We start from the raw sequence: 27132 nt of genomic DNA on the forward strand, positions 1-27132 counted from the left end.
AGGGATGGGCAGTGTTTGCATGCCAAACATCAGTCCTGGCAGAGTATTTTTCATGTTTTTGTACATGCCATGGCACAGTTTGATCCAAGAGCAACCTTAAATGTAAGAACACCATGCCCACAATGAACAGTTACTCATATTTCATGTTGTTTTCCAGGCAGGACACAAAACTAAGCCTGTTAGGCTTACAGGATTAGCTGTTTTAAGATGGCATAACCACAGGGTGATTGCTCTTTGACTAGGAATACAATACAGGAAGGATCTTTCAGCATGATTCTTTTGGGCACAGGATATTACCAGCTGCTTCCAATCAGTGGGAGTTCCTGGTGTTATTTAAAGCTCTCCCCTACTGTATTTCATGACTGAAATGATAAATGAACTGAATTACATGTAAATTCATACTTTTATTACACAGCTGTGACCCTTAAGAAAGGCAGGTCAGTACTGGAAAACACTGAGGCTGTGAGACTGGCTTGTTCTTAAATTATCTTCAAGTTTCTCAAGCCAATCTGAGTTTTAATCTAGCAGAAAGAGTGAATCTCAGGGCCAGGGTTTCATACCAAGGGATGATTCTTGTGCTTCAAGTCAGCATTAGGACAAATTAAGTACACCACATTCCACCATCAATGTATCACCTCTTCAGTTGATGTTTGGGCACTGTAACATCTTTTCTCAGCACTGACAGTGACAGCAATCATCTGGTTTTTCATGTAAGTGAGATCATAATAATGTCTTATAGTTTGTCCCTGAAGGTTTGAATTCAAAACACTGAAGCACCATCTGACCACGGGGGAACCACTGAGCCCAAAGTGATGGCACAGCAGAAAAGCCAGGGAATAAATGTCTAAACAATGAATGTTCAGTAAGTGCCAATTGTGAAAAATCAGAAGTAAACTGTAAGCCCTGTAGGAAGACAGGTCAGTGAGAGAGAGGAGGAAAGAAAATAAAAAATCCCCCTAACTCCCCTGAGTCTCTGTCCTTAGAACATAAGCAGGTGTCATGGATCATGAGCACCAGCATCAGCCACCAAGAAACATCCACAGTTGGCCTTTGTGTCTGGTTGCAGATGGTTCTTTCCTTTGTGTGACTCAGACACTGATGATTTTAATCAACACACAAAAATCTTCAAATATTTAAAGGAAACACCACGGGACATAAGAAAGCAGAGTTTTAATAAATGGGTTGCAAGGGAGACAGGATTAGGGGAAAAAAGTCATCTTCATTTTCCAACTTCTAAAATGATTTTAAAAGAAGAGGAAAATATAAATTATGAGAGACTTGAACAAGTCCTTTTCATTAAACCAAGACAAGTAACAAATTGTATTCTTCAAGATAAGTCTTTTCCCACTAGCAACATACAGGCTTTTATGCTAGAAATGAAATACTAAAGCTAGAAAGTTCTACAGGAAGCATACTCAAAACCCTGTTGTAAAGCAACTTATAGCTCCACTGGTTTTGGTTAGTTTTCAGGAGTCACAGAGACAGTCCATTGTAACAAGACAACAGAAAGACTCACTAGCATTACTTTCAATCTGAAACAAACTTAATACCAGAAAGCTAATACTGTACCAAAAATTAAAATTTATTCCCCTTGTCTAGTATAGTATAATGGTGAGCTTCTTTCATAAGAAGTCTCCAAGGAGTATTTAAATTCAAACTTTGAGACTTAAGAAAAAAAAATAAAACCAGAAACACCTTATAAAATCCCCCAAGGATTAAGTCTTTGGAAAGAGCAGCAAAAGGCTATCTGCAGGAAATTACTCAAAAGGATTCCATTCAGTGACCACAGCACTTACTATAAACCAGTCAGTGCTGTATACACAGCTAATGTAAACACACATGTGGTTTTTGATAAAACCATCTGCAATGCCTGCACTGTACTTCTACTGTTGTAAAACAGTCCAATCTTTTACTCTAAATCATCTCATAATATTCAAGTATTTATATGTATCATAACAGTTCTGTCCATACATGTCAAGACAGCATATCCTTGTGTATATATATGTATAAAACCCGCAATCAAATGATCAGATTTACCTCATTCTGTTGTTCACACAGTAAAATGTTACCAAGTTCTGCAGCTGTCAGCTCACTTCCTTCCCAAAACCCTCTGCAACCAACTCCTTTCCAGATCTCTCACTTCTGACAATAATTGCTCAGAGCTGCTTCTGTGATTGCTGCCTTTTGGCTTCTGCAGCCTCCAGATATAACAAAGGAGAGTTCATCCATGTCATGGTGGCCACATCTACATACACATGCACAGGCCCCTGCTTTGTGTGCCAGGTACAGGAAATGCAGGACAAAGCTGCAGGACAGCAAGCTTCACCAGAAAGGTGATGCATCTTGAGCACCCTTACATTTGCTGAAATGTTAGTTCCACCTGCAACGAGCATTAAAATTCTTACACATGTGGATTTTAAAACCAGGATTTCAAAACAAAACTCCCTTTCCTCATTCCAACAGCCTTTCAGAAATCTAGGGCAACCTTTTTTGTATGTTTGGATTACGTTTACCTTTCCCTTATATCACATTTTCTACACTGTCAGAGCATCATTCCCCTTGGGGTCAGATTCTATTTCCTTTTGATGCTTGTTCTCTTCTTTTACTTCTTTAGAAGATTCTACTTCACCTTGATTCTTGTTCTCTTCTTTTACTTCTTTAGAGCTCTTCTTTTCCTCCTCAGTTTCTGTTTTAACTACCTCTGAATTCTGTACTTCTGTCAGGCTTGCTGGGTTTTGTTGTGCATCTTCTTTGCTGCTCTTCACCACCTCCTGTAGATTGTATTTTCTGAACAGAACATAGTCCCTCACCACACTTAAGCAACAGACGGTTTTTATTATTTCCACCACAACTGTGTATTGTGGATTATTAAGATCAACTTTGTTTTCTGGATTGAGGCTGCCCACAATTCCTGTAAAAGAAGATGCATTTTAAAGATGCTGGGAAAACTGTTAAAGAGCATAAGAATGTCTTGTTTCTCAGTAATTGCAGTGGGAAAATTTTTCAGTTACCTCAGTCCTACTGGTGGTACATTCTGTGATTACTGCTCTGTTCTGCTATTTTAAGCAGTTACAAAAATAATTTGCTATAACTGAGGGGAATCTTACCTCTTCTCTCCTTATTTTTATCCATTCAATAGATACTTGAGTAAGGTGGAGCTATTATTTGAGTCAAATATTGAACAGAAATAGTAACATTATTATTTCAATACAGCCTCCAGAGAGAATGCTTAACAGCACTCATTTCAAAGCACACATAACTGATACTGCAAATTATATTCAATATTGTTCTCTCTTCTGCTTATAGTCTCTTAAGACATCAACAGAAACAAAGAATACTGATGTCAAGCTCTTTTTAAGTCTTACAGAAGCTTTTAGAATTCAACATACAGGTTTTAAGCAACAAATGTGTATGTCCATTATGACCTCTCTTAACAGTCTGACCCATGGCTGTGCATGCAATATACTTGTGCATGTAAACTTGTTCTGTTTTGTGTGAACTCCATACATACCTGCCAGTTCCTTAATTACTTCTTCCCTACTCATATGGCTGTTATTACGAGCTTTGTAAACAATCTGAAAAGTACCCTTGTTAGGGGCTTTAAACCAAGGCTCAAAAAACGTTTCTGTGTATTTTTTCATATCTTCCATAAAAGCCTTGCAAGTTCCAGAAATGGGCAGCATGCGCAGAATGACTCTTGTTTTCTTCTTTTTAGTGGTGTGCATATCCTTTAGTATATGGTGCACCAGGTTCTCAGGTTCTACAAGAAAAACAGTTGGGTATGAGCAACAAACTGAAGGCATTATCCCTCCTCTTCCCCTTCTAAATAAGCTGGGAACTTGGCTGCACTGCTGTCAGCCTCGAATCCTTTTATACAAAGCGTTGTTTTACTATACCAAAAGGGTATTTGATATACATGTGTTACTTGGAAGCCCCACTCTGTGGCCTTTTACTAACAGTGCTGAGAGCAATTTCATTACTCAGGTTTAGCTGAAGTCCCACCTATGCCCTGGGTTCTGATGAAGACCACGTTGTTGGCACCACTCTCCACCGACTGGAACCGCCGCAGCTTCTGCTCCGTCGAGGCACGGATCTGGCCAACCTCCTTCTTCAGGGCTGCCTCGACATCATCCTCATCCTCCTCCCTGTCGCTTCCAGACAGCCTCTCCTCGTGATCTGAAAACTTCACACCAGAACCATTTGTTGGTGAGCACCGAGCAGCAGCGCCGAGCTCACAGGCCGGGACACAGCGCACGGGCCGGGCCTTTGCTCGGGCCGCAGCGGGGCTGCGAGGGGGCTCGCCTGCAGAGCCGGGACATTCGGGGGCGTGCTGCACACACACGGCTCCTTCCACACACGGGGCTTGTTTCATACACACGGCTCCTTCCACACACGCGGTTTGTTCCATACACGGGGCTCCTTCCACACACGCGGTTTGTTCCATACACGGGGCTCCTTCCACACACGCGGTTTGTTCCACACACGCGGCTCGTCCTCGCCTGCAAACCTGGGGCCATTCGGGGGCGTGGTGCACACACGCGGTTTGTTCCACACACGCCGCTCATTCCACACACGCCGCTCGTTGCACACACGCGGGGCCGAGCAGCCGAGGCCTCGGGGTGCCGCTCCCCCGCCGTCCCGCCCCGAGCGCCCGCCGGCCCCGCCGCACGCACCTGCTCGGGCCCGTAGAGCAGGTCCCCGTACTCGCCCAGCAGGCTGTAGGCCTCCCCCACGCACTTGCGCTCGTTCATGTTGCAGGTGATGAGGATGCCGCGCATGCCGGCCTCCAGCTGCCGCCCGGCGCCGCGGGGCCGCTTGGCCCGGCCGGCCCCCGCCGCGAAGTGTCCCTTGGGCCGCCGCTTGCGCGCCGCCGGCTCGGCCGCGGCCATCGGGGCAGCTCCGCCAGCACCGCCGCGATGGCGTCAGCGCCGCGCCCGCCCCGCGCCCGCCCGCCCGGCACAGCGCCGCGCCTGGAGCGGCGGCCGGGCACCGCGGAGCGACCCGCGGGGAGCGAGCCTCCGGGAGCGAGCCTCCGAGGATCGACCCGCCGGGACCCGGGGCGGCGAGCGCTCTGGTGGCGCGCTCAGCCGCGGTCAAACTCGTATCCCTCGATGCTCTCGCTTCTCCCGAGCTCCGGTTGCAGAGTTAAAGTCTGTGTTAATAATAACGGAACTGAGGGGAAAGGAGCGGGCGGACACTCGCTAGAGGGGAGCGAGCAGCCCTGGGTCCAGCTCTGCAACGCCGCGTCCGACACCGACCCGTGCGCTCCACGGACGGAGATGCTTCGGCCACCTCCCTGCCTGTCCGACCCCCGAGGGACCGCCTGAACCAGAAACGCTTTGAACAGGTAAATGGAGGCTTTAAAAAAAGAGCAAACATAGGCTAACAGAACAATTCGTGGCCCGTAGTGTAGTTCCTAAAGGAAGGTGTCTGTGTGCATCCCCTAAGAGCCGCCTCTCCCTGCTGTAACTTTTAAGCCCTTGGACAACTAAGGGGTTAAGAATTGTTCTTATCTGGTTCTGATAGGTTCCGATCTGTGGAAAATACTGACCAAGGCGGTTGCTCCAAATCCAGTATAAGAAAACCATTGGAAGAAAACTGCGCTAGAAGTAAAAAAAAAATTAGTGCTTTGTAATTAAATCCTGCTTTTTTGCAGGATTTTTTACAAAGTAAGACATTGCAGATTTACACAGTAATGTAGAGTAGGACATTACACTATATCCTTCTTAGTTTAGGTTTGAATACATTCTTACCCGATTGCCATCATTTGCCTGTCCCAGGGGCTACACTAGGAGCTAAAGCAGACACTGATACAAATGAAATGGGAAACTCAGAGACGAAAGAGCACAACAGTAATGTGTTAAATAAAGTATTTAATGAAATATCAGTATCTTATCTTTATTGTTACTTAAAGAATAAAAAAACTCTGTAAGAGTTTAAGAGAATACTGTTGCTTCAAGAGTCACTTTTGATGTGAGACATCTAAATAGATTTTAAAAGGTTTCAAAGGTTTCAAAATTTAAAAGTTGTAGGCATTAAAAGTACATTTAGAAAAAAGTGCAGATAAAATCTGTGTCATTGAAATCTTTAAGGACTGGACTAGTAAAGTATTTAAAATCTATGATAGAAGAGAAATTTAAGAATTGTAGCAAGAGCTGCTCATACTCTAATTTTAGCACTTAGTAGCTTTATCTGTTCTCTCATACTTAATTAAGGAGTTCCTTTATGATCTGCTGTTTTGTGTTTGAGCAACTTTCCTTTCTATCAGTGTTAACCAAGAACTGTCCTTTTTGTCCCATTCTGAGAATATATATCTGACATCATTTGACTGTCCTGATTACATTAAGCATGAAACTTAGAGAGTTTAGGATTTGGACAAAAAATTGTATCCATTTTCAAGTTCTCATAGAAGGTCTAAGACACAAATACTTTTTATAGAAAGAATTTTCTGTATTACTAGAAACAGTTCCAAGAGAGGTCAAAGCATCTGCATTAAAGGTGGGACCATTAGATTTCTCTTTCAGAAGTGCATATTCCCACTTGAAGTAGCCACAGCTTTTCTTATTACCTCCTTGCTTGCCAACAGGACAACAAAAAAATGCTCTGCCCTGATTTGGGCCAGCATTTGACACAGAGAGTTTTTTGGCTCTTCGGCCACAGTTACACAGAGGGGGAGTTGATTTTCCATTTCTCACAGCTCTTACAGACTCATTCAAATTGACTGTGGAGTTCAGAACAGCAGCAGATACTTTGGGCAAATTTGTACTTCTCAAAGGTAAGGAGTGATCAAAAGAGGAAGTTTTCTCTTGATATATATTAAAAGACTGCTTTTTTGCTGGTGGGCATGTTTTTGGACTAGTTGGCTTTCTTTTAGGAGCCTCTAAAGGAGTAGAGTAATTTCCCATTAATGCTGATTGTGCTGAAGCAGCATTTCCCTTTGCAGATGGTAACTTGAAAGCTGAAAATTTTGAAGTCTGCCTTGGTACTGTCCCTATATTGTAGATTGTAGTATCAGGGCTTTTGTAAACAACAGACCTCAGAGGTTCCATGGGTGCTACACTTTCCTCCAAAGTCTGATTATCTGAACTTGTCACAGCCAATTGTTTTGAAATAGTTTCTTCTTCAAACACTGTTGGGCTGCCTGTACTTGAGTCATCCCTGAGCTGAACAGAGTCTGAATTTTGTTCATATTGAGATTCTGGTATCAAAGCAACATCTTCCCAGTCTGTCAGCAGAGACAAGCACTCAGAACTGGTGCTGATGTCCCCACTGGAGAGAGTAACTGAGGGGATGGTGGTGGAGACAAGCACCAGCCCTGATCCCTGTGCTGGGAGGCTGGGCCTGGCTGTTCTCAGAGGCTGCCCAATGCTCAGTCCCTGCCCGATGCCTGCTGGTGCAGGGCTGGGACATGGCTGTGCCAGAGGAACAGGAAATCTGTCAGTAGATGCTGCTGAAGAGCTTTGGGATTGAGCATGGAATTCAGTCCTTGTGCTGCTGGGTACAACACCTGCAGAGGGATCAGTGCAAGTGATCTGCTGTTCCCCAGCCTGTACATTAGAATTTATCTTGTTTCCAGGAATACTGTCGTGTTTGTTCTCAGCCAGAGATTTTGTTTCACAAGTTCCATCTCTAGATGTTTCAGGTCTGCTCTTGCTTCCCAGTGGAGTCTTGTCAGTGATGCTTGCAGTCAGTGTTCTGGAAATTAAATTACTCTTCTGATGTGCCTAGGGAATCCGTAAACAAAAGCAGATTTTGGAAAGTGAATACCCAGACATTTTGGGAATAAATGTATCAGCCTAAGGATGTTCTTTCCAAATCATAGTCAAGATGCTGGGTTTATTATTTGCATAGCTCACCTTTCGTCTGTATTCCAGGCTACAAAGCAAGTAGACAGGAAGATACAAAGTAGTGACTAACCTTATCCAAAGATTTAGTAACTTTCAGCACACATCCATCACAAATCAGCCTCCAAGCAAGACGAGCAGTATTCCGGGAATCATCCAACCCTTCAAAAGTATGGTTATATTAATGTCTTCTTTTTAAATTGCTACTGGGGATAGTTCTTATTACAGGAAAAATGTAATCTAGGTAAGCCTTACATGAATGACAAGGAGTCACAGAACTGTGACACTTAGTCATCTAATTCAAAAAAAGGGAAGTAGAAGTAGAAAATTTCAACTAATTCTCTCTGCTGAAACATCTGAAGGATTATCCATAGAGCTGAATATCTATTCACAATTTTAAATATCCTTCCTCTTTTTACTAATCAAGTAAAAAAACCCAAAACCATATTGTGCTGGAATTCTCTCACATTAATATGATATCCAAAGCTATCAGGTAAAAATCAAGTTTCTTTATCTTCCCTTCACCTCTTTTCTTTTGCATCCTAGCAATTAATAAATTGATCTTGTGAACATGCACCCAGCAGCAGTGGAAAATATTTGAGAAATGAACTATGAGGTTAGAAATAAACTGATCTCAGTTTGTTTGCCTTTCTTCTTTTGATGGTTGGTTGGACAGAACATGGCATAACCTGAAACAGTAGTTACTACTCGGAGTAATGACTAGCTAATTAACTAGCTGCCTTAGGTTAAGTTAGCTAACTAAAGCTGAATAGTACTATTTAGCTTTATAAGATACATATATTTATATGTATATTAAAATGAGGATAATCATGCTTACCAGAATGTTCCCGTCCTTCAAAAGCTATCCCCAAATCCTGCAAAGCTCCATTCAGCCCTTTAGGCTTTCTGTTATAGAAGGCCTAAGGAAAGAAATGCAGGTGCTTAACATGAAACATTTCAAAACCTTTCCCTAAGTGAAGCAAAGCCATTTCAGAAAGAACCCCTAATGAATAATAAATCTCACAAGGCAATTAAGCAAGTTGGGTGTCTGCATTTTACAGTGAGGATAAGACCATAAGTGACTTACTCTGTTAGAAATCAGAATGGAAAGAACCATGAATCCCTTCTCTCAGTCTTAAGCAAATCCATTCTGTCTGAGCTCTGGAGTCATTTGTCTGCAATCTATGGCTTACATTGATGAGAGTCTTAACAGACCAGCATTGGAGAATAACTATAAATAATACCTTAAGATGCAATCAAAGGCATGGGCATGAATATATTTGGCATAGGTATGGATTTTTTTGTAAGTGAAAAAAGTGAGTATTACTACTTGCTCCTGATATGAGTATCTGATTTGATCACTAGAAAGGGGGAATATTCACACTGTTAATCTTTAGAGATCTAATTCTGCTGCCTACCTGTAAGGTACCTCTAAACAGACTATAATGATGACTTCCTACAGAGCAATAGAAGGCAGCAATAAGAGCACACAAAACAGAAAAAGATAGGAAGGAAGGAGAGCAAAACTTGTCAGGAAAGTAAGAGCAGCTCATTTTTTTATCAAAAAACAATCTTTTCCTAGCATTAAAATTTCTATTCAAATTCACACAGTTCTAGGGCAGTTGGTTATAGAGCAGTAACAACATGAAATTAGATTACTCTGGTCACTGGGACATACAGCATTGCCTTGTAAGCTCAGGCACAGTCAGCCTTTGAGGTGTGTGTGGATAGAAATGTTTCAGTCTGTCAATCCTCTCACCCTGTACGTCGCTTTGAGATCAATCCAGGAGTTCAGAATGTCAGGTTTGCGCAGCTGCTTCCTTTTACACTCGTAGTGCAAACACACGCCCAGGTCCCAATCTGTGCAGGGAAAACCACAGTCAATCCACCACTGTAGAAATGGCCTAAAATCCACATAAGGTGGCCTATGTGTCCCTTTATGTGGCCTACAAATCTACATGAAGGGACACAACACCAACACACTGTCAGCATCCTGTGCTGCTGGACAGGGGGCACAGGCTCTGAAGTGATTGTCCATGGGAAATACTGGGGGTGCTGCAACAGGACACCAGAAGAAACAAATCCCTGTTGTTAGTAAATAACTTCAGACAATTAAATATCTCAAAGACATCATTAATTCATTTAGACACACTAAGAATGGTCATACAGTTCATTAAAGCAGAAAAATATAAGTGTCAGGCCCCGGAGTCAAAGATGCAGCAAATACATCAGGATTCCATGGATTTCATATTTTCAGGCTTATCCCAATATTCCACATTTGTAATACCTATTAACAGGATTTTGGCTGCCTAGAATTGAAGACACAATCTCACTAGTGCCACCTAATGTTACTACTGTGCAGAAAAAGCAAATGAAAATGTTATTTACCTGTCCAAGTAACAAAGGCACACGCTTTTGCATCTGAAGTAGAATTACTCTGACCATCTGTACTGAATATAATTTTCTTCTCCTTTTGTATCTTTTGAATCCATTTCAAAAACTGTGATAAGCAAATGTTTAGAGGCACCCCTTCATCAACTTGATTCTTCAAGGAACAGAACAAGAAGCATGTGTGTTAGAATGGACTGAAATTCATTTGAGGTTTATTTCTTTTTAGCCCTTTAAGGGCCTCTTTAAATAAAACAGTAAGCAGCAATTATACAATTGTAAAACAATGTTAAGTCACAATTATACCTGTGTTATGCCAGTTAGTTCTGTACAAAATTCCGAGAGAATAGGATGCTCCTGGGGCTGGACATACATGTGGAATTCAGATTCAAGCACTCCTGTCGAGGTGTTTAACAGGACTGCTGGAAATTCAACTGCAACAAACACAGAAGGAGAAGAAGGAACAAAACAGAACCAAAACACAAAGCCAGAAAGGTTAAAACTGTTCACAGGAATGATACCATTTTTATACGGGTCCCCGCCAACTCAGCATATTCCATAATTCTGTTATATATACATACACACAGACACATATATATATAAACATAGAGATTGAGCATGATGCTGGTAAGGCCAAGGTTGTCGGTTTGATTCCTGTGTGGATCACTCACTTAAGAGCAGGACTCGATGATCCTTGTCAGTCTCTTCCACGCACGCATGTACATACACACATTTATATTAATGATTTATCTGTTATTCCTTTACACTGCGGCTGAAACGCCAGGGGTCAAAAGGAACGTAAGCCAAGGAAGACACATAAGGACGACAGAGTTCAAAGCCGGCTCTGTGCACTCACTGATCTCGGGCCCGCGCCGCCCGCGGTCCCCCCAGCACGTGGCCTCGAAGTCCAGCACGATCAGGAAGGCGAAGCGCTGCCCCGCGGCCGCCCGCGCCCCGCTCCGCGCCCGTGCGCTGCTCCGAGCCAGCCCCAGCCGCCTGCGGGCACGGACCGCGCTCAGGGGACACCGCCACCGCACCCGGACACCGCCACCGCGCCCGGACACCGCCACCGCGCCCCGGACACCGCCACCGCGCCCCGGACACCGCCACCGCGCCCCGGACACCGCCACCGCGCCCCGGACACCGCCACCGCCGCGGCCCTTCCGCGCCCCGACACCGCCACCGCGCCCCGGACACCGCCACCGCCGCGGCCCCTCCGCGCCCGGACACCGACACCGACACCGCCGCCGCGCCCCGGCCCCGCACCTGGCCAGGCGCTTGGTGGCCATGGCCGCGCTCCGCCGCCTCAGCGAGCGGCCGCCATTTCAAAGCTCCCGCGGGCCCGCCCCCATCGCGCTCTCGGCTCTCGGCTGCTCCGGCCGCGGCCCCGGCACCGCCCAGTGCGGCGCGGCCCCGGCGCGACCCGAGAGCCGCCGGCAGCGTGGGGCCGTGAGGAGCCGCCTGACCCCGCCGCTCCCGTGCGGGCCATGGCGAAGGGGCTGTGCCTGAACGGGCGCAAGCGGCCCTGCGAAGGCGCGGAGGGGCCGCGGGCGGCGCGGAGGAGGCGGAAGGCCGATGGCGGCGGCTCGGGCCTGGGCCCCGAGGTGAGAGCCGAGCGCCCGGCGCCGGCAGGAGCGCGGTGCGGGCCGTGTGTCCCTCACGGCCGCTTCTCGGGGGTGTTGCTGTGTCCCGCGTTGGGGTGCTGGGAGCTCAGCAAAGCCGTGTACACCGGCAGTGTACCGGGAGGGTCAGGTACAGGCGGAGCCTGCAGATAGCATCATAGAATGTCCTGAATTGATCCACAGGGCGCATAGAGCCCAGCTCCCGGCCCTGCACAGGACACCCAGCAGTCCCTCCGTGTGCCTGAGAGCATTGTCCGAACGCTTCTCGAACCTTGGCAGGTTTGGGGCCGTGACTACTGCCCTGGGGAGCCTGTTAATGGCTTGGATTCTGCTCCAAGAGCCGTGGAAAAGAACTCATTTGGTGTGCTCAGTAATACATTTAAGGAATTTTGTTTAAAAAATAGATGCATTCTCCAAGATAATCTCGTAAACAAAGCATATCTTGAAAGGAGCGCTGTGTGTGCTCAGCACACGCACCTCTGAAGGAGGCAGAGCAGCCCCACGGGTTGCCCACCCAGGGCACACTGAGTCAGTGCCCGTGGAACAGGAGCTGGCGTGTCCACCCTGTGAGATCAGCCCTGTTTGTACCCGGTTAGAGACAAATTCCTGTGGCTGGCAGTGCCCTCTCCGTGGTGAATCAAAACCTCTGCTCTTTGTGTGGGTTTCTTTGCAAAGCTTTAATTAGGACGTATTGAAAGCAACGGTGTCATTACTTGTCTCACTTAGCATGAGAGATGAGGCACTAGCAATTACACCAGCCTGTGCTGTTATTGCCAGATGATTCTTAACCACTGGAACCACGAAGCTTGTCACTTTTTTAACTTCCTTACCCAGTGACAAATGTCTCGAAGAGCACACCAACTCAGTCCCCTGTGGGTGGGCTCTGTCCAAATCACTGAGCACACGGTTTGTTAGTTTTCAGGGGAAAAGAACTTCCAGTGGTTCATGCTGTGAGGTTCTGCATTCTCTGGTGTTGTGTGATGTCTTTTCATCACCTATAAAAAAGTTTTAAAGTTTTTCAGGAGTTCTTTAGAATCGGCCATCTGGTCTGTGGAGGTCACCAAAATGCTGCATTTACTTGCTTATTAGCCTTTAGAAGAATTTGTGCATTTAGGCTTAAGGAACTGCTGTGTAGAACTGTGTGACACAGGCCCACCTCATCTCCTCAGTGCTTTCTTTCTGCAGCTTCCTTGGATTTCACTGAAGCGTTTTTCCCTGCAGGGGTCAGCAAACCCTTCTGGCAGAGCAGATCCCACACTAGAGAGGGAAAACCTCAGGTAGAGTGAGTGGCTACATCTAACACTTGTACAAATGTTTAAAGCTCTACAGCAGCAAGTGGGGAAAAGGGTTGAGAGACCAGGATATTGTGTTTGCATATCAACTGTCTCCTTACTGCGCACATCTGTTTATATTAATCTTTAGTAAATAAATCTTTGAAGTTAGAGTACCTGGGTTACCGAAATGTTGAGTAAATGTAATATTAAAGTGGGATCTGAAAGGAAAGTTTTGTCCCTAAGGAGTAGAAGAGTTACTTTAAATGTAGCTGGTTGTATCCAAATAGGTTTTTTTTCCTTTTTTCATGGACTGGTGTGATTACATGAAACTGCTCTTTACCAGCATTTCTCTTTCCACAGGAAAAGTGGTGTCATTTGTCAGCAGCTCTGCTTGGTGAGGACTCTGAAATCAGCCAGGACCAGCTGTATGAGCTGCTGAAATACGCAGCTCTGGGGAAATGCCACAGCGCAGCACAGCCCAGGTACATCCCCAGCTGCAGTCAGCCTGGTCTCGTGTTCTCCCGTGGTGTGAGAACATTCCCAAAGGAATATTGGCCAGGCTGGGTTTGGAATGCTCGCCGTGGAGTTGCCATAATGGCAGCCTGGATTGTGCAGACACAGTTGTTGTTAGACTTGGCCAGGAAGCAGAATTCCTCTTCTGTCAGAAATCCTACCATTCCATGGTTGTGTTTCATGCAGTTTTGAAAAACCAAATGACTGCTGTGGAACTGAAGAAGCTCCACACACTGAGAAACAAAATACCCTGTTAAAATATTAACACAAATATTAATGCATTTCATGTTAGATATAATCCAAACAGAGTGTTCTAGAGCATTTTAGAAAAAAAAAAACATTTTAGTCACTTCTCCCTTTCTCTGGGCCACTTCTCAGTACTGGAAGGGAAAGGCTGAGGAGGATTTATAACCTTGAATGGCAAAAATGAAATGAATCTTCAAATGAAAATCAAAGCAGAAAATACCCCACTTTAGATTTTAATAGTGAATAGAAAATTACTTTGTGAAACTTATTTTGATGCATTAATTCCCCAGACTGCATCACTGCAGTTGAAGTTGCTGGTATATTCACATTCTGATGCATATGAATGAGGTAAACACGTCTTGAAATGTTATGCAGCAGAAATTTGCAATAACTCTTCTTTCTGTGTCTCCTGTATTCTGTTGCTTTCAGGAATATGTGGCTGCTCAAGATAAGCTATAAAGCCTCTTCTTACTGAAGTAATTTGGCACTTGGCCATTTGTTGACTTAAAAGCTGGGCTGGTTCCAACTTTTTTTTTAAGAGTGCTTGATAATTGTTTTGCTTTGATTTTTATTTCTTTTTTTAATTATTACTCTTTTTTAACTGCAGCTGGTGCCGTATTTATCACCAAAGCCACCTGGCTGGGGTTGTGGTTGTTGTTCTACACGAAATGAGCCAGCTCCATTTCTACAGATTCTATTTACAGTTCAAACACCTCAGGAAAGCGTTCCAGCATGTAAGTCCCAGACTGCATCCGTGCCTTCTAAACTTATTGAGTCCTGAAATCCATCCCAGGGATAATGGCTGCAGGGGAATTTCTGCCATTTCCAAGGATGTGGCCATCCTTGACAGCAAGTGAGAGGATCTGTTTGCAGCAGTTGTCAGCTCAGAACAAAGGACAGGGCTTTGATATTAGGAACAGGATTTCAAGACATAAATCTTTGAAGCCTTACCAGGTGAAATGTTTATTGATGTTTCAGTCCTCTAACTGTTACATATCCTGCACCTACAGAATGCCAATTAGATTATAAATATCTTGGAGTGATTTCAATAATTTGGAATTTAGTCTGAGTGAGGAGACTCACAATAGAGTTATGCTAGTCCCAGTGGTTGAAAAATATCACTTTTATTATTTGCACTTTATGTCAAGTTTCTCCCATTTCCCAAAGAGATTGTTAAAATAATTATTTTAATTTTCTGACTTACAAGCAACATTTTTGAAGGAAGATAGAAAGAAAGAAGGACTTGGATTTAAGCTTCTAGAGAGTTCTTCCTGACTGCAGCAAATGTAAATCACAACTTAACTGGAAAGACTGGAACAGGCTTTAGTTTCTGTCAAAGAAAGTCTCAAGATGTGCCTTCTTGATCATATCAGGCAAGGCAAATCTGTCCTGTAGTACAAAGAATTCTGTGTCATCCCTCGTTGGAACAGGTTTGGTTTGTGTTGGGTTTTTCTACTTGATAAAACACCAAATGTATTTCCAACATCCTCCACTGAATTTGGCTGCTTTGGGGATCAATAAACCCCTTTTTGGGGTTTATTGCTTGTTATTTGCTTGTTATTTCTGCCTGTCTTTGAAAGTCACTAACACGTTTTCACATTTTCTTTTTTCAGAGATTCACATTAGCACCTTCCGCTGACTTCCCAGTCAGCCTGTATGGAGAAGGAGAAAGCCTGAAACCTCAAAACACTCCACAAGGTATTTTGTTTGGGTTTGCATTGTCTCTTTCAAGACTGACTCACTTTGAACTGAAATTTATGACTTTGCATCCTCTGCCATCCCAGTGTGCTGCCGTGGTAAACTTGTTTAGAAAAGAATGCATACAATGGCTTAAAGCATGAGACTTCCTACCCTGATTAGTTCAATAACTCATGTTGGGCTGATTGTCAAAGTGAATGCAAAACAAGATAAAGTTTTTAACATATTTAATCCCAATCCCTGCTGCTTTACTACCCATTTTATGATTATTTTATTCTAAGATGTATCTAATCAAAGAGAGAGATATAAATTAGGTTTGAGCTAAGACTATCTATCTTTTTCTCTGACCCTCTCTCTCCAGTCTCCAGGCAGTAATTTGGAATGGTGCAGCCTCTAAGTGTTGATCTGATGCAGAAACTGAGCTTGACAGATGCTTCTGTATTTTACAGGTTTGACTTCCAGCAGCAGTGAATGCATGACTAAAAGCTCACACTTGCAGTGTGATCCCATCATTCGGAGATACGGAGAAAAAAAACAAGGCCTTACAAGCTATACTCTAACTTTAGAAGAGCAGAAACAAAATGACTATCCCATAGAAGGTCAGTTTTTGAGTGAGGACTGTTTAGTTGTTTTGTTGTGTTGGGGGTTGTTTTTAATTTTGACAGTGTAGTGATACGTTTTGTCATATAAGATGAGTTGTAGAAGAAAGGTCTTTTTCTTATTCCCAGGTGTGTTTTCCCTCCAGGTTCCCCTGGATGCAAGGGCTACATCTCCACAGAGTGTGATCAGCAGAGGACAGACAGCAGCCCCCTCTTTGGTCTGGATTGTGAAATGGTAACAATCAGTGTGTGTGGCCATACATTTGAGTCAGGCACCCAGCTGTTCGAAGAGAGCCAAGCCCTCTGTGTATCTGTGAACCACTTCTGATATCTTAATATCTGCTGGCAGTCCCTTCCTTGGTAGTACCAGTGCTGATGCAGCCATGGGAGAGGCCCCAGCAGTGGTTCTGGCAATGAGACAGAAATCCTGAGCAGAGAGCTCCGTTCTGTTGGCTCCCAGAGCAGTAGCTGGATCTGCCAGGCCTGTCAGCAGTGCTGCAATAACCCATGAGACTGCTGTGGAATTCCTGCTCATCTCTCTCCAAGATTTGGGAAAGGAAAGAAACTTCCCTGTCACACATCTTTCCTTTAGCCATCAATTCCTCTGGCAGCTGCTGTGGTGAAGAGTCCTGCTTTAGTGCAGTTTTAGCTTTACAGAGTTGCCTGTTTGGCATCAGCATTGAGTAACTACTGACACAAGTTGGGCTCTGCCTTTAAATTGTACAACATCTCTGGGACTGGTGCTGTCAATGGCACTTGTGCAGTGCAGAGCACAGATTCTGTGAAATCAGCACTTCTTTACAACGTTTTTCTGTGCTGTGCTTGCCTGAGTGTTTGCTTACAGTGCACATTTAACAATTAAAAGGAAGCACACTGGAGTATAAACCCCCAGCTGTGAGTGGTAGATCTCTAAGTCAAGGAACGCCTTTGCAGTGATGCTGCTGCAGCCAAAGCAGATGTCAGCTGAGGGGTTTGAGTGGCAGCATCGTGCTGATTCAACAACTGCCTCTGCTTCTTCCTGCCAGTGCCTGACTGCAAAGGGGAACGAAGTCACCCGTGTGTCTTTGGTGGATGCACAGGGTCAGTGCCTGCTGAATGAACTGGTCAAGCCTGAGAGCACCGTGGTGAACTACCGCACCAGGTCACTTGCACAAACCTTTCTTCTCTCTTTGTCTTTCAGACAGCCCTTTCCAATTCAGCCTGTTACACAGGGCCTTTCAGAACCCCCTCGGTTTGCACACTGCTGCATTTCCCTCAGTGTTAAGAACAGAGTTGTGGCTGTGTGACTGAAGTGACCAACATTATGTGTACAATCTGCTGCACAGTGCCCGTGGGGCTGCCACCAGAACCACTGCTATTCTGCAGTGGCCATGGGAAAGTTCTATTACAGATTAATGATACACATACAAGTTACTCTTTACTGCCAGTTATAAAATAAGATAGAGTCCATAGCTAAATTTGCTCATATGTAAAAAATGCATAGAGCTGGTACACACCTTTAGGGTGGGGCTCAGGATTATAACAAAAGCAGGCAAAACTCAAGGCTTGTCTTCACAACTTCACCTGGCTTTATCCAGGAGGTGATGTCCCAGTCCCCTCAAGTTACTTGGAATCATCTCCTTCCACCATCAGACCTGCAGTATTTCCTTACCTGTGCTATCCAATGCCAACTGCATCACTTAAGAATACCTGGGAAAACAGACATTGGAAATAGATGTAATAGCAGTCTCAGCAGTTTAGCTGCAGTATATTCTCTGATGTTGGAAAAGAAAACAGTAATAGCATTCTGTGATTAGCTACACCGAGTTCATATTTTACAGGACCTGCTTGTAATATTTTCCAGCACACACTGTTGCTAATGAGTTGCTTTCAACTCACTCAACCTTTGTTTTGAAGATTCTCAGGAATCACAAAGAAAATGCTTCTTCCAGTGAAGACAAGACTGTCAGACATCCAAACCAGGCTAAAAAAAATGCTTCCCCATGATGCAGTATTGGTGGGTCATTCCTTAAATTCTGATCTTCAGGCTTTGGAAGTGAGTATGTTTTTAACAGTATTTTTCCCAACCCTGTGTTTCTCATTTCACACCTGAACACTCTTTAACAATTGCTATTTTTATTAGTGAACACTTGTTAATTGCATTTTATTATGAATTATGTCTGTAAGGATTTAAAAGTCAAGAACTCTCCTTACAGCTATAAAATTTGCAAGGGACTGTTCCAAACCCAAAAGCCAGAAGTCTGTCCAGACAGATACTGTTGCAACTGGAACTTTACCCCTCTGCTTCAGCCAGATGCTTCTGATAGCTCTGTCATGGGGAGAACTGAAGCCCTTTCTGTGGGTAATTTAACCAATCTAAAATGCTTGAATCATACTTAATCTTTCTAACCCAATCTAGATCTTCCCACTAGAGTGGGAAGTAGAAAGGAGAGTTGGATTTGTTTCATTTTTCCTTTTGCTCTCTTGTGGATGAAGTATCTGTCAGGGAGAAACTGGCAACTGAAATGAAAGGCAGAGGCACAGAAAATTGTGGAGTTACTGTCCAGTTCTGTATGTCTGCTGTTCTTAAACTAAACTGGGGATGATTTTCCTCCTCCAGATGATCCACCCCAGTGTTATTGATACTTCACTGCTTTTCGCCAGAAGTGAAGGTCGAAGATTTAAGCTGAAATTTCTAGCCAAAGCTGTTTTAGGGTAAGGTTATTACTGTACTGTCATGGGAAAGAATAGAAACTGTTGCGGTGGGTCATGGGGTCATACTCTACTGGTAATAGTATCAGAATTATTTTGTTACTAAGATTCAAAAGAAAGGAGCAGGTTGTGCAAGTAAGACATGGTAAAAAGGAATTTTCTGACTGCTTGAAACATCAGGCAGCATAATAAATGGGCTTGTCTTTGAGCAAGCAGGAATGCTGTGACCTAACCAGATTTGAGTCCCAGCAAAACTCACCTTCCTGCAGGGCTGTAGAGGTGTAGTGAATTGTAGAACAACAGAGGCAGTCTGGCTCACACAGATGAGAGCTGTGTCAGTTGGCAAGAAAGAAAGGTTAATGCATTAAAGCCTGATTTGCTGACTTCAATCATATTTCTCAGTGTATTCAGCTACCAGTGGGTAGTATCTTAGTGAGATAGTTCTCCCCATGCTCACAGTGAATGGTAATACTCTGCAGTGCTGGGGGTGTTTAGCCTGGAGAAAAGGAGGCTCAGGGGTGACCTCCTCACTCTGTACAGCTCCCTGAAAGGTGGCTGTGCTCAGGGGTTGGTCTCTTTCTCCAGGCAGCACTGCCAGAATGAGAGGACACAGCCTTAAGCTGCCCCAAGGGAAATATAGGCTGGATATTGGGAAGAAGTTTGTTACAGAAAGAGTAATAAAGGACTGGAATTGTCTGCCTGGGGAGGTGGAGTCACCATCCCTGGATGTGTTTAAACAAAGACTGGCTGTGGCACTCAGTGCCATGGTGTCGTTGAGGTGTTAGGGCATGTGTTGGACTCAGTGACCTTGAAGGTCTCTTCTAATCCAGTGATTCTGTAAATTCCCTAAACCATTTTGCTCAACATTGCAAAAACATTTCTTGCAGTAACTTTTGGGAATATTTCACAAGAATGCTGCTGCACAGAACTGAAATCCTTTTTGGAGAGGGAAAAGCTCTTTTGCCCGAAAAGGACCCAGTTTAGAAAAGACAGGATGTTGGTCAGTGCGGCAAAACAGATAATCTGCCTGTACACCTAATTTTGATGCCCTAGGAAGGAGATTCAGTGTGAACAGAAGCTTGGGCATGATCCTACAGAAGATGCTAGAGCTGCTTTGGAATTAGCTCAATTCTTCATTGAGCAAGGACCAACAAAGGTATTTATATCTAATTAAGATTTCTGTCCTAAAATACAGAACATAATGTTGTGCTTTTGAAGAAATAAACTCCACTCCTTCCTGTACTTCTGTTGATTTAAAAGAGAAAATGGAGCTGTGCTAGAGGCCCCAGTTTTGAGAGCTTGTTAATTCCAGCCCATATCCAGGTACCTGAATAAGCTGTGCCCTACCAGTGCTCAGTGCTCACTGACATCAGCCAGCATTGCTGCTGATCCTGAACGGGGGCACGGGGTAAAGAAGGACTGAGACACTTCCAGCCTGCAGGAATGCCTGCAATTTTTCTAGATCAAAGAAGAGAGAGACCTTGTGCATTGTGGTAGTGATTCAGCTGGTTTTATGAGTCCCCTGTGTTGTTGATTTCTGAGAGAATTTCTTTGGAGATGATTGCCTGTTGATGCTGTGAGTGCTGCATGCTTGAAAATGACAACAGAAAATAATAAGGCAAGAAATTAATGCCCATGTTTCCTCACTGCTGGAGTGTACCTATGTGACTCACAGGGAAAGCACAGGCTTTTTGGTCAGCTGCAATTAGATGATGAGATGAAAGCCAGCTAATAATCTTCTTCCTTCCCCAAGGTAGCAGAACTAAACTTGGAGATGCTTCTGACAGCTGAAAAACTGGCTGAGGTCTCACAGAAGAAAGCTGTGCTGCAGCCACAAGGATGTGGGTTCCAGGAACAGCTGAATGAGCCTCCACCATTATCCAAGCCATGGTAATAAGATTCTTAGATATGTCTGTCTCCCCTTCCGTTGAATCCTCAGTAAAATCAAACAAGTGCCTTATGTTTTTCAGAAGCCACCAGGATCTTCAGACAAATAATTGCAGCATAGTGCTGAAAAACTTAAGGCAGTTTCATCTTAAATTTCAGAGAGTATTTCCTAGGCTTCTTTTGATGTTGTGAACAAGGATATTCTGTCAAATTTCTTAAATGAATTGTAATTCTCTGACAAGCATGTATTGAAAGTTTTTATTTCCCATATTGAAAAGTATTGTGATTCACACTATTTTTCTTCTAGTTTTTTAGATTGTCTGCAGGTGACTGGCCAAAAACCCCTCCTTTTGGGCAGACAGGGATTAGACTCTTCTGGCCTGTGTCAGAGTAACCTGAGCACTTCCAACAAACAGGTGAATGGACTTAGAGTGGGTTAGTCTAAGCATCAAAATAGTTCAAAGTTGTTCTTGATCTGGGAGTGGGTAGATGAGTCCTATTTTAAAAGCTGACTGACAGTACTGCTAGCAATAGTGTTAATACCAGGTTAGCTAAATCCATTTGAGCATTTCAGAAATGAGCTTTGATCCTCTGCATCCTCTCGTGACTCACCAAAGAAGAATTTCTGCCTGAGGGCTTTCTTGGACAATAATGAAAATTAAAGTTGGGAGTTTAATTCAATAGCCTTGTTTCTGATCCTCTGGAGTACAATTGTCTTGTACCTCTTTGAGCCTTGTGTGCTCTTCTCTCTCCAGATTCTTCAGAGAGCCTTGGAAGATGTTCCCCTGTCCAAATTCAGTATCATTCAGTTCAGTTTGGGTCCAGAGTACCTTGCATCTCACCTTCATGCTGGACTTTATGAAAAGGTATTATTTTTTGTTTGAGAATAAGTCTTCATGCTGAGCTTGTAGAAAGCTGTGATTCATCAGGAGGCACTGAGTATTTAGTTCCTTTGCTCTGTGAAGTGCCTTCTGTAATCTGTGTTCCAACAGGTGAGAAGCAAGCTGACTGACATGCTGACAATTTACGCAGGTCCTTTTGAAGAAAACTTTTGCATGAAGTCTGTGAAGAAAGAATTTGGGAGGTGTGGACCAATCCAGTCCCTTACAGTGGTAACTGAAACATTCCAGGTGAGGAGCACTCAAAGGTTGCGGACAGGCCTGGAAGGTTTGAGTAAACTCTTGGAAAGATATGGATTAGAACCCAAAAAATACCAGTTAAACCATTTGGAGGTTTTTTGTGGTAGTTTAGTCATCAACTGCAATCATTCAGGGTACTTAAAAGCTGCTCCACACAATGACAGGAACAAGTGCAGCTCATGTGCTGCTCAGAGGACTTCGAGTGCTGGGGAAGCTGAGGTGATTTTTGTCCTTCTAAAGAGAACTGAGATGTTAAGGCCTTTAATAGCCAAATGAGAAAAAAGGAATAGTATTAATTGAGGAATTAATTGAAAGGGGTTTTAAACAGCTAGAGTATGTGGAGTGTTACATATTTTACCCCCAAACTTTTTAATAGTATTCTAGTTTTAAAAGAAAGTACAACTTTATTGAGACCTGACTTTTTAAAAGAGAGGGCTAATGTGTCTCATTGATCAACCTGAAGTATCTTACTCTTCTATTTCAAGCCCTATGTCTGTATCCAGTATGAAGTGCTGGAAGCTGCCCAGCTTGCTGTGGAAAGCCTGAATGGAGCTGAGGTAGCAGGATCCTGCATTAAGGTAAAGGCAAACAGAAAAAGTTATGTTCAGTTCAGGCACAGCCTCCAGCACGTCTGTAACATCACAGCAGTGTGTGTGGGCAAATGCTGGCTGCTTGTGCTGTTACAGTCTCCCTGTCCCTGCACAGTTTAGGGCCACTGGCTAGATCCCTCTTTTTTTCCTTTCTGCCTGTCAGAGAAAACGTTCTGACATCCAGGTGCAGCCTGAAAAGGCAGATCCAAGTAACAGGGCTAAACAGAGCAGGCATTTTAGTTTTACAGTGTTTCTGCATTACAAATATGATCTCCCTTTTTCATGGCTTATCATAATTAAGTTGGCCTTCATTAGTCATATTTATTTCAAGAAATGGAAAATAACTTGTCTACCTTTGGTAATGGAAGAAAAAATCTTTAAAATAGAAGCTCAGAACACAGAGCAGTGGGCTGACACGCTTTTTATTCCTGCTGCATCCACCCAGGTCCAGAGACCAGTCACTGCAGCAATGCTGGACTGCAATGTTCTGATTAAGGAATTAGAACTGGATGTAGAAAATGAAGGTGTGATTTATGTGGCTGGTCTAAAGAAGTCATTAACAGAGACAGACTTGCAAGAAGAATTCAGCCAGTTGAAAGACCTGGAAGCACTGTTCCTGCCAAAGGATCTTCAGAGTGGAAAGCACAGGAACTGCTGTTTCCTCAGTAAGTAGCTCCACACACAGCCTGCATATTTCCTTCAAATAAGCTCATTCAGCAGCCCTTGGGACTTTGCACAGACACAGCAAGAGCTACTGAAACCCAGGTGGGCTCAAAGGGATGGTGTTTAAAATGCTCCAGTGAAAGCACATTTCTTTGAAGGAGCACATTATAGCGAAATATGTAAGAGGAAAAAACATCTGCTTAAAAAAACCCCAAACATTTACTTAGAAAAATTCCAGGGTAGCTAATGGGCTCCTGTACTTCCATGGTTACTGTGCAGCTTCACCCAGACCAGGAATCACCTCTGAAAGGTGAGAACAGCTCGGTGAGTGCTGCTGCAGCCAACTGGCATTTCTAGTCTGATATTTATCTGTAGCAAGATGAAGATCTGCTTGCTGCAGTGATTTGTTTCTCATCTCCCTCCTGCTCCACACCTTTAGCCCTGCCTTGCATGTGCCAGGGAGGGCACCAACAGCATTGCCAAAGCATGTTCCCTTCTCTTTGCATTTCAGAATTCCAGAAAACCCAGAGTGCAGTGGATGCCCTCGAAGCTATAAATGGATGGACCATGAAGGGTAGTGAGCTAAGAAGCAGGAATGCCCTTGCTCCAGGTCACCTCTGGAGATGGATTTGGCAAATGCATCACAGCAATGGGAAGCAAGGAAAACACATCTTCTATGAGAAAATGGAGCAGCTGTCCAACTGTGTGAGTGTGAGGCTCTGCTGATGTTTGTTGCAATTAATGAGGAGGGACTGCCCTGGGAACTGGGGTGCTCACTGAGCTGACTGAGGGGCAGAGCTGCTTGTGACAGAAGGGTCTCCTTGTGCTGGAGCAAAGGAGCTGCCAAGGATCAGTTCCCATGGGATAATGTGATGTTTGCAGGGCACTGCCTAACGTTAAAACCATACAGCTGCACAGGGCAGTGGGTGGTGCTGCCCAGGAACTGCAGCCTGGCACTGGAGAGCTGGCAGGGCATAGGGACAGGTGAGTGGCTGTGTGGCTGCACAGCAAAGAGCTCTGGCTGAGAGCTCTGGAGGTGCAGCTCTCATTTTTACCTTGGTGCCATTTGAGCAGGGCCTGTGGTTCTCCCTGCAGCTGCGCCATCCCACAGGGCAGCCTCCCCACACACTTAGAAGTGTAAGTGCTGATGAGTGGGAGACTTTAATGCTTCTATTCTCTTATGCAGGAGCAGGATCTAAGGAAAAAGGTGAAGAAGTTAGACCACCATATCAAAAAGCTTTATAGAAGCCTGCAGAATAACACCCTGTGCGTTGTTCTCTTTCCTGGAGTGAGCAGGTAACTGGCTATCTATCTTGCAAAGAAAATACAGAGCTGAATATTTTTATCATGATCTATTCAAAATTAAAGCCCTGCACAAGAAAGAGAAAGCACAAGAGAAAAGCTGAAGAAGCTGTTGTAGTTAATCTGACTTTCATATTGGGCCAATAAAACCTCAGGCCTATGTTCTCCCCCAAAGCAGGCCTGAGGCACAGTTCATGTATCTGAGGGTCCACAGTGTTGATTCATGGTACAGATCTTACCAGTTCACCCACTTTCCCAGAGGATGTTTCATTCCCATTGACAATGAGATAAGTTTCATGTGGCTGTGAGAGAATCAAGCAGAGTTTCCACAGCAGGCAGGATTTTTGGGGGGCTGTGGTTTCTAAAACCACCTAATTATTGCAGCCAAGGCCTCACCTACCAGTTGTTGTGTTGTGGTACCCCACACTGTGCTTCAGCCACAGCTGAATAAAGGAGGGGGTTCATGCCCTTATTCTCTGTCCATCTCATGATGGACAAAAATGAAAAAAACCTGGATTTGTTCACTGAGTCCTTCAGCTTTTGTAGGAAGGAGCAAGTCGTGCATTTGAGTTGGGCTGTAGCACTGCTAGCAGGGATGCTTCCAGCTCGAGTGGGCTTCCTGCTTTTCAGCCCCTGGGCCTGAACTGCCACAGTCCCACTGTTTAATTATTAACCAGAAAGGTTCCATCTTTCCTAAGCAAAGCCCTGGTTGCTGAGGACATACTCACCTCAACAGCCTTCTGTGCTGTCACTGGTCAGCCTCATAAAGATCACACCTACCTGTTTTTCTTCAGTGCCCCTCAGCAGAAGGGGCATTTGTTCCTTGTGCAGACACCAGGCATGCCCTGGAACAGAGGCAGAGCCAGAGCTGCTCAGCAGCCTCTCTTCTGCCTGGCTGGGCAGCCACACCAGGCTCCCCTCCCTTACTGCAAGGCTTCCTGAGCAGAGCCATGATGCTGTATAATCCTCTGCTCCAAACTGTGTCCCTGGAGGATTCATCCAAACCCAAGAGGTGTTTAGGCTTAATGGCCGTGACAAACCATTTCAGCCAAGGACTGCTCTTGGTGTGATCTGCTCTAGTTTTTCAGTTACTAATAACTTAAGGAAAAAGAAATTAAAATCTCATCTTCAGTAGAGCATAAGTTGTTGTTTCTTCCCCCCATCCTGGATTGTAGTTTGCTAACAGAGCCAGCAGCAGTTCCTGCCTTCTCAGCAGAGCACTCCCTGCAGGTCACCCTGAGCACAGCTCGGATTCAAACACTGCCCCAGTCTGACCTGGCTGGCTCCTCAGTGCATGTGGGCCTTGATCAGCTGCTGCCTTCTCTGGGCTCAAACTGATCTGTTTTTATGTTCTGAGCAGTCCTTTGCCTCTCTGCACCCTGTATCACCTCAGGCACCCCACTCACTCACCTGTCACCCCACAGCGAGGTTTGGGGTGAGCCCACCCCTGTCCTTTGCAGCAGTCACTGGGCTCAGCACGTCCCAATTTCCTTCCCAAGGGCCATTTCCAGCTATTCTCGCTTAGCACAACCTTCCATCACAAGGGGTTGGAATCCCCCCAGAACAGGGGGGTTCAGGAATTGCAGCCACAGGGACCCTGTGGAAGCCCCCAGAGCTTGGCTCACACTCCCAGGCTGCTGAGGGGGTTGGATGGGAGCTCCATCTCAGGCTGGGGACAGACTTCTTGCCAAGTGTCAGGTTCCTGTATCACTGCTTCCCTGAGGACCAAAGTTCAGAGGAGGCTTCTTGATTGAAAAGGATGCCAAATAATTGTGGGGTGGAAGAAGAATAAACTTTTGAATGTGCTGACCAGGGGCTGCAGGCCCTCACTGCCAGCCCAGCAGAGTTATGTGCACGAAGGCTGAACTGAGCAGAACTAACACACCTCTTGTTTGTGTTGCAGCATGCACGGATCACAATCCGGCCTTGGTCTGATGGGAATAAAACATGATGAAGGGAGGAGTGCTTGTTAAACTGCCAAGTTTTTAAGCAAAGTCTTTTGTTAAGATATTTTTAATTACTTTAAATATTGATGTCTTTGTAAAGATCCCTTACCATAAGAACAATAGGCTTTCACTCTGTATCTTTTACATCTAAAAATAAAAGCCATTCAAAGTGTCTTAAAGCACAAACCCTTTCCCATTAACCCTTCTTGCTGTGGGAGGGTCAATGCCAGGCAGGTGCTGGGGCAAACTGGAGCTGGGCAGGACCCTGTGGATGTCATTCCTTGCTGGACACCACGGTCCCAGCTGGGGCCTCTCCCCTGGAACATCCCAGGCCATGAACCAGCAGCCAGGCCAGCGCAGAGCCTGCAGCAGCTGCTCAGCAGTTAAAGCCACCCCAGGAATTGTGTGGATTTCTGGAACTGTGCGGTGCCAACTCCTGGACTGCAGTCGCTGCCTCCTTTCCGGGAATGTGCTGTGCTTAGTCCATGGAAAGGAGGAATCAGTGATTCATGCATGCTTCTTGGACTAGCTCCACTTTCTCCTCCCTCCCTGACCACCCCCACCCTCCCCTCACACACAAAAAAGAAAAAAGGAGAAGTTTCTGTGTGGCTGTGGGAGGGGCAAGGGATGTTTTAAGGAAAGCACGTGGACTTTGCACAGCACCGCTTTCCACAGGGAGCTGGAAGCAAGGTGAGCTGATTTGCAGCCTGACAGCTCCAGACCTGTCCTT

The 27132-nt window shown here is 44.8% G+C and overlaps 3 protein-coding genes and 1 long non-coding RNA gene across 4 annotated transcripts; 2 read left to right on the forward strand and 2 right to left on the reverse strand.

Moving 5' to 3' along the window:
* Nucleotides 1-1155: 1155 nt before the first annotated feature.
* Nucleotides 1156-4941, reverse strand: THUMPD1 (THUMP domain containing 1). Its single transcript, XM_063414295.1, has 4 exons — nt 4674-4941; nt 4003-4183; nt 3512-3760; nt 1156-2911 (listed from the first exon to the last, which is right to left on the reverse strand). Exons 1-4 carry the CDS (start codon nt 4887-4889, stop codon nt 2535-2537), a joined length of 1023 nt encoding a protein of 340 aa, XP_063270365.1. The 5' UTR covers nt 4890-4941; the 3' UTR covers nt 1156-2534.
* Nucleotides 4942-5051: 110 nt separating this feature from the next.
* Nucleotides 5052-11217, forward strand: LOC134559487 (uncharacterized). The gene is made up of 3 exons (XR_010082518.1): nt 5052-5347; nt 6698-6775; nt 11017-11217. It is a non-coding gene; the product is annotated as an uncharacterized LOC134559487 (long non-coding RNA).
* ERI2 (ERI1 exoribonuclease family member 2) lies at nt 5375-11633 on the reverse strand. Its single transcript, XM_063414292.1, has 8 exons — nt 11499-11633; nt 11089-11228; nt 10539-10666; nt 10233-10389; nt 9604-9704; nt 8683-8764; nt 7918-8006; nt 5375-7724 (listed from the first exon to the last, which is right to left on the reverse strand). Exons 1-8 carry the CDS (start codon nt 11519-11521, stop codon nt 6396-6398), a joined length of 2049 nt encoding a protein of 682 aa, XP_063270362.1. The 5' UTR covers nt 11522-11633; the 3' UTR covers nt 5375-6395.
* REXO5 (RNA exonuclease 5) lies at nt 11582-26933 on the forward strand. The gene is made up of 19 exons (XM_063414293.1): nt 11582-11836; nt 13489-13610; nt 14495-14621; nt 15501-15585; nt 16035-16184; nt 16331-16419; nt 17210-17325; nt 18081-18219; nt 18784-18878; nt 19929-20031; nt 20629-20765; nt 21070-21178; nt 21518-21628; nt 21755-21892; nt 22387-22479; nt 22937-23156; nt 23666-23859; nt 24341-24450; nt 26360-26933. Exons 1-19 carry the CDS (start codon nt 11720-11722, stop codon nt 26427-26429), a joined length of 2325 nt encoding a protein of 774 aa, XP_063270363.1. The 5' UTR covers nt 11582-11719; the 3' UTR covers nt 26430-26933.
* Nucleotides 26934-27132: the final 199 nt, after the last annotated feature.

The sequence above is a fragment of the Prinia subflava genome, chromosome 17 (assembly GCF_021018805.1).
Source record: "Prinia subflava isolate CZ2003 ecotype Zambia chromosome 17, Cam_Psub_1.2, whole genome shotgun sequence".
NCBI lineage: Eukaryota > Metazoa > Chordata > Aves > Passeriformes > Cisticolidae > Prinia > Prinia subflava.

Coding starts and splice junctions, on each gene's coding strand:
- THUMPD1 (XM_063414295.1), bottom strand. CDS start 4,889: ATGGCCGCGGCCGAGCCGGCGGCGCGCAAGCGGCGGCCCAAGGGACAC. Junction 4,184..4,673: donor TGCTCTACGGGCCCGAGCAG/GTGCGTGCGGCG, acceptor TCTGGTGTGAAG/TTTTCAGATCACGAGGAGAG. Junction 3,761..4,002: donor CATCAGAACCCAGGGCATAG/GTGGGACTTCAG, acceptor TTTTTCTTGTAG/AACCTGAGAACCTGGTGCAC.
- ERI2 (XM_063414292.1), bottom strand. CDS start 11,521: ATGGCCACCAAGCGCCTGGCCAG. Junction 11,229..11,498: donor GCCACCAAGCGCCTGGCCAG/GTGCGGGGCCGG, acceptor CCGTGCCCGCAG/GCGGCTGGGGCTGGCTCGGA. Junction 10,667..11,088: donor GCGGCGCGGGCCCGAGATCA/GTGAGTGCACAG, acceptor TGTTTGTTGCAG/TTGAATTTCCAGCAGTCCTG.
- REXO5 (XM_063414293.1), top strand. CDS start 11,720: ATGGCGAAGGGGCTGTGCCTGAACGGGCGCAAGCGGCCCTGCGAAGGC. Junction 21,893..22,386: donor TGGTAACTGAAACATTCCAG/GTGAGGAGCACT, acceptor TTCTATTTCAAG/CCCTATGTCTGTATCCAGTA. Junction 23,157..23,665: donor CAGGAACTGCTGTTTCCTCA/GTAAGTAGCTCC, acceptor TTTGCATTTCAG/AATTCCAGAAAACCCAGAGT.